We start from the raw sequence: 6000 nt of genomic DNA on the forward strand, positions 1-6000 counted from the left end.
TAAATGTGTTGTAAATGTGAGTAAATGTGTGTAAATGTGTGTAAATGTGTTGTAAATGTGAGTAAATGTGTGTAAATGTGTGTAAATGTGTGTAAATGTGTGTAAATGTGTGTAAATGTGTTGTAAATGTGTTGTAAATGTGTTGTAAATGTGAGTAAATGTGTGTAAATGTGTTGTAAATGTGTGTAAATGTGAGTAAATGTGTGTAAATGTGTGTAAATGTGTGTAAATGTGTTTAAATGTGTGTAAATGTGAGTAAATGTGTGTAAATGTGTTGCAAATGTGTGTAAATGTGTGTAAATGTGTGTAAATGTGTGTAAATGTGAGTAAATGTGTGTAAATGTGTGTAAATGTGTGTAAATGTGAGTAAATGTGAGTAAATGTGTGTAAATGTGTGTAAATGTGTGTAAATGTGAGTAAATGTGTGTAAATGTGAGTAAATGTGTGTAAATGTGTGTAAATGTGTGTAAATGTGTGTAAATGTGTGTAAATGTGTGTAAATGTGTTTAAATGTGTGTAAATGTGAGTAAATGTGTGTAAATGTGTTGCAAATGTGTGTAAATGTGTGTAAATGTGTGTAAATGTGTGTAAATGTGAGTAAATGTGTGTAAATGTGTGTAAATGTGTGTAAATGTGTGTAAATGTGTGTAAATGTGAGTAAATGTGTTTAAATGTGTGTAAATGTGAGTAAATGTGTGTAAATGTGTGTAAATGTGTGTAAATGTGTTTAAATGTGTGTAAATGTGTCTAAATATGAGTAAATGTGTGTAAATGTGTGTAAATGTGTTGTAAATGTGTGTAAATGTGTTGTAAATGTGTCTAAATGTGTCTAAATGTGTCTAAATATGAGTAAATGTGTGTAAATGTGTTGTAAATGTGTTGTAAATGTGTGTAAATGTGTGTAAATGTGTTGTAAATGTGTTTAAATGTGTGTAAATGTGTCTAAATATGAGTAAATGTGTGTAAATGTGTGTAAATGTGTTGTAAATGTGTGTAAATGTGTGTAAATGTGTGTAAATGTGTTGTAAATGTGTGTAAATGTGTGTAAATGTGTGTAAATGTGTGTAAATGTGTGTAAATGTGTTTAAATGTGTTTAAATGTGAGTAAATGTGTGTAAATGTGTGTAAATGTGTGTAAATGTGTGTAAATGTGTGTAAATGTGTTGTAAATGTGTGTAAATGTGAGTAAATGTGTGTAAACGTGTGTAAATGTGTGTAAATGTGTGTAAATGTGTTGTAAATGTGTGTAAATGTGAGTAAATGTGTGTAAATGTGTGTAAATGTGTGTAAATGTGTGTAAATGTGTGTAAATGTGAGTAAATGTGTGTAAATGTGTGTAAACGTGTGTAAATGTGTGTAAATGTGAGTAAATGTGTGTAAATGTGTGTAAATGTGTGTAAATGTGTGTAAACGTGTGTAAACGTGTGTAAATGTGTGTAAATGTGAGTAAATGTGTGTAAATGTGTGTAAATGTGTGTAAATGTGAGTAAATGTGTGTAAATGTGTGTAAATGTGAGTAAATGTGTGTAAATGTGAGTAAATGTGTGTAAATGTGTGTAAATGTGAGTAAATGTGAGTAAATGTGTGTAAATGTGTGTAAATGTGAGTAAATGTGTGTAAATGTGTGTAAATGTGTGTAAATGTGAGTAAATGTGTGTAAATGTGAGTAAATGTGAGTAAATGTGAGTAAATGTGTGTAAATGTGTGTAAATGTGTGTAAATGTGAGTAAATGTGTGTAAATGTGAGTAAATGTGTGTAAATGTGTGTAAATGTGTGTAAATGTGTGTAAATGTGAGTAAATGTGTGTAAATGTGAGTAAATGTGTGTAAATGTGAGTAAATGTGAGTAAATGTGTGTAAATGTGTGTAAATGTGTGTAAATGTGTGTAAATATGAGTAAATGTGTGTAAATGTGTGTAAATGTGAGTAAATGTGTGTAAATGTGTTGTAAATGTGTGTAAATGTGTGTAAACGTGTGTAAACGTGTGTAAATGTGTGTAAATGTGTGTAAATGTGTGTAAATGTGTGTAAACGTGTGTAAACGTGTGTAAATGTGTGTAAATGTGTGTAAATGTGTTGTAAATGTGTGTAAATGTGTGTAAATGTGTGTAAATGTGTGTAAATGTGTGTAAACGTGTGTAAACGTGTGTAAACGTGTGTAAATGTGAGTAAAGTTGCTGATCCGGTCTTAACTGCAGGACTAAAGACGTAGATCGCCCCCTTGAGGCTGCTTTATTAATATTCCCTGTGGAGATGATTGACAGCTCTGAATAGTGACCGTGTGGATGGACAGTGGAAACATGGTGACCGTGTGGATGGACAGTACAAACATGGTGACCGTGTGGATGGACAGTGGAAACATGGTGACCGTGTGGATGGACAGTGGAAACATGGTGACCGTGTGGATGGACAGTACAAACATGGTGACCGTGTGGATGGACAGTGGAAACATGGTGACCGTGTGGATGGACAGTACAAACATGGTGACCGTGTGGATGGACAGTACAAACATGGTGACCGTGTGGATGGACAGTACAAACATGGTGACCGTGTGGATGGACAGTACAAACATGGTGACCGTGTGGATGGACAGTGGAAACATGGTGACCGTGTGGATGGACAGTACAAACATGGTGACCGTGTGGATGGACAGTGGAAACATGGTGACCGTGTGGATGGACAGTACAAACATGGTGACCGTGTGGATGGACAGTGGAAACATGGTGACCGTGTGGATGGACAGTGGAAACATGGTGACCGTGTGGATGGACAGTGGAAACATGGTGACCGTGTGGATGGACAGTGGAAACATGGTGACCGTGTGGATGGACAGTACAAACATGGTGACCGTGTGGATGGACAGTGGAAACATGGTGACCGTGTGGATGGACAGTACAAACATGGTGACCGTGTGGATGGACAGTACAAACATGGTGACCGTGTGGATGGACAGTACAAACATGGTGACCGTGTGGATGGACAGTACAAACATGGTGACCGTGTGGATGGACAGTGGAAACATGGTGACCGTGTGGATGGACAGTACAAACATGGTGACCGTGTGGATGGACAGTACAAACATGGTGACCGTGTGGATGGACAGTGGAAACATGGTGACCGTGTGGATGGACAGTGGAAACATGGTGACCGTGTGGATGGACAGTACAAACATGGTGACCGTGTGGATGGACAGTGGAAACATGGTGACCGTGTGGATGGACAGTACAAACATGGTGACCGTGTGGATGGACAGTGGAAACATGGTGACCGTGTGGATGGACAGTACAAACATGGTGACCGTGTGGATGGACAGTACAAACATGGTGACCGTGTGGATGGACAGTACAAACATGGTGACCGTGTGGATGGACAGTGGAAACATGGTGACCGTGTGGATGGACAGTGGAAACATGGTGACCGTGTGGATGGACAGTGGAAACATGGTGACCGTGTGGATGGACAGTACAAACATGGTGACCGTGTGGATGGACAGTACAAACATGGTGACCGTGTGGATGGACAGTGGAAACATGGTGACCGTGTGGATGGACAGTGGAAACATGGTGACCGTGTGGATGGACAGTACAAACATGGTGACCGTGTGGATGGACAGTGGAAACATGGTGACCGTGTGGATGGACAGTACAAACATGGTGACCGTGTGGATGGACAGTACAAACATGGTGACCGTGTGGATGGACAGTACAAACATGGTGACCGTGTGGATGGACAGTACAAACATGGTGACCGTGTGGATGGACAGTGGAAACATGGTGACCGTGTGGATGGACAGTACAAACATGGTGACCGTGTGGATGGACAGTGGAAACATGGTGACCGTGTGGATGGACAGTACAAACATGGTGACCGTGTGGATGGACAGTACAAACATGGTGACCGTGTGGATGGACAGTGGAAACATGGTGACCGTGTGGATGGACAGTACAAACATGGTGACCGTGTGGATGGACAGTGGAAACATGGTGACCGTGTGGATGGACAGTACAAACATGGTGACCGTGTGGATGGACAGTGGAAACATGGTGACCGTGTGGATGGACAGTGGAAACATGGTGACCGTGTGGATGGACAGTACAAACATGGTGACCGTGTGGATGGACAGTGGAAACATGGTGACCGTGTGGATGGACAGTACAAACATGGTGACCGTGTGGATGGACAGTACAAACATGGTGACCGTGTGGATGGACAGTGGAAACATGGTGACCGTGTGGATGGACAGTACAAACATGGTGACCGTGTGGATGGACAGTGGAAACATGGTGACCGTGTGGATGGACAGTGGAAACATGGTGACCGTGTGGATGGACAGTACAAACATGGTGACCGTGTGGATGGACAGTGGAAACATGGTGACCGTGTGGATGGACAGTACAAACATGGTGACCGTGTGGATGGACAGTGGAAACATGGTGACCGTGTGGATGGACAGTACAAACATGGTGACCGTGTGGATGGACAGTACAAACATGGTGACCGTGTGGATGGACAGTGGAAACATGGTGACCGTGTGGATGGACAGTGGAAACATGGTGACCGTGTGGATGGACAGTACAAACATGGTGACCGTGTGGATGGACAGTGGAAACATGGTGACCGTGTGGATGGACAGTACAAACATGGTGACCGTGTGGATGGACAGTACAAACATGGTGACCGTGTGGATGGACAGTGGAAACATGGTGACCGTGTGGATGGACAGTGGAAACATGGTGACCGTGTGGATGGACAGTACAAACATGGTGACCGTGTGGATGGACAGTGGAAACATGGTGACCGTGTGGATGGACAGTGGAAACATGGTGACCGTGTGGATGGACAGTACAAACATGGTGACCGTGTGGATGGACAGTGGAAACATGGTGACCGTGTGGATGGACAGTACAAACATGGTGACCGTGTGGATGGACAGTACAAACATGGTGACCGTGTGGATGGACAGTGGAAACATGGTGACCGTGTGGATGGACAGTGGAAACATGGTGACCGTGTGGATGGACAGTGGAAACATGGTGACCGTGTGGATGGACAGTACAAACATGGTGACCGTGTGGATGGACAGTGGAAACACATGTGATCGAGGGTTTGATCCTGGCTTTACACCCAACAACACAAGAAGTTCGTTCTGCTCAGGCCAGTTTGGATCCAGAGAGGCGTGTGTTGCCGTGGTTACCTGCGGCTTAGGCGTGTGTTGCCGTGGTTACCTGCTGGTTAGGCGTGTGTTACCGTGGTTACCTGATCGTTAGGTGTGTGTTGCCATGGTTACCTGCTTCGTAGGTGGTGGCGTGCGCCGTCATGCTCCAGGTGCTGGACTTCCTGCCTTTGGTGACCATCACAGAAAACTCATACATGGAGTTTGGCTTCAGCCCAGTGACCGTGTGACTGAGGGCCGTCGTGTCTGCAGACTGAGAGGAACCAGGGTCAGGACCGGGTCTGAATCGGGTCAGGACCGGGTCTGGACCAGGGTCTGGACCGGGTCTGGACCATGGTCAGGACCTGGTTGGGTGGTCTGGACCTCTCACCTTGTACTTCCCGCTGGACGAGTGGCTGGTTTTCCACTTGACCGAGTAGAACCGCACCTCGGACGACTTCTGGCTCTTGCTGACGGAGTTGTCGGCCCAGGAAACACGCACCGAGTCGGGCCCCAGGGCCACGGCCTGGACCCCGACAGGAGGAATCATGGGAAACGTAGTGCTGTCTGGGACGGCAGTGGGGAACTTATCAAAGAGGAACAGGTCGTCCTCCGAGGGGTCCGGGGGGTCTGCGCTCAGGAATGTGTGTGTGTGTGTGTGTGACAGATGTGTGTGTGTGTGTGTGTGTGACAGATGTGTGTGTGTGTGTGTGTGTGTGTGTGTGACAGATGTGTGTGTGTGTGTGTGACAGAGGTGTGTGTGTGTGTGTGTGTGTGACAGATGTGTGTGTGTGTGTGTGACAGATGTGTGTGTGTGTGTGTGTGTGTGTGACAGATGTGTGTGTGTG

At 44.4% G+C, this 6000-nt stretch overlaps 1 protein-coding gene across 1 annotated transcript in view; it reads right to left on the reverse strand.

The window, feature by feature from the left end:
- LOC140367202 (netrin receptor DCC-like) overlaps positions 1-5819 on the reverse strand; it is a 46166-nt gene extending 40347 nt beyond the window's left edge. Inside the window, exons 1-2 of the mRNA XM_072453557.1 lie at positions 5544-5819; positions 5288-5426 (exon numbers count right to left, since the gene is read on the reverse strand). Of these exons, the coding sequence (XP_072309658.1) occupies positions 5288-5426; positions 5544-5702 (298 nt within the window). The 5' untranslated portion in view covers positions 5703-5819. The remainder of the gene's footprint in view (positions 1-5287; positions 5427-5543) is intronic.
- Positions 5820-6000: the final 181 nt, after the last annotated feature.

Source organism: Eucyclogobius newberryi, unplaced genomic scaffold (genome assembly GCF_026437365.1).
Source record: "Eucyclogobius newberryi isolate DKJ021-1_F unplaced genomic scaffold, fEucNew1.0.hap1 SCAF_2, whole genome shotgun sequence".
Lineage (NCBI taxonomy): Eukaryota > Metazoa > Chordata > Actinopteri > Gobiiformes > Gobiidae > Eucyclogobius > Eucyclogobius newberryi.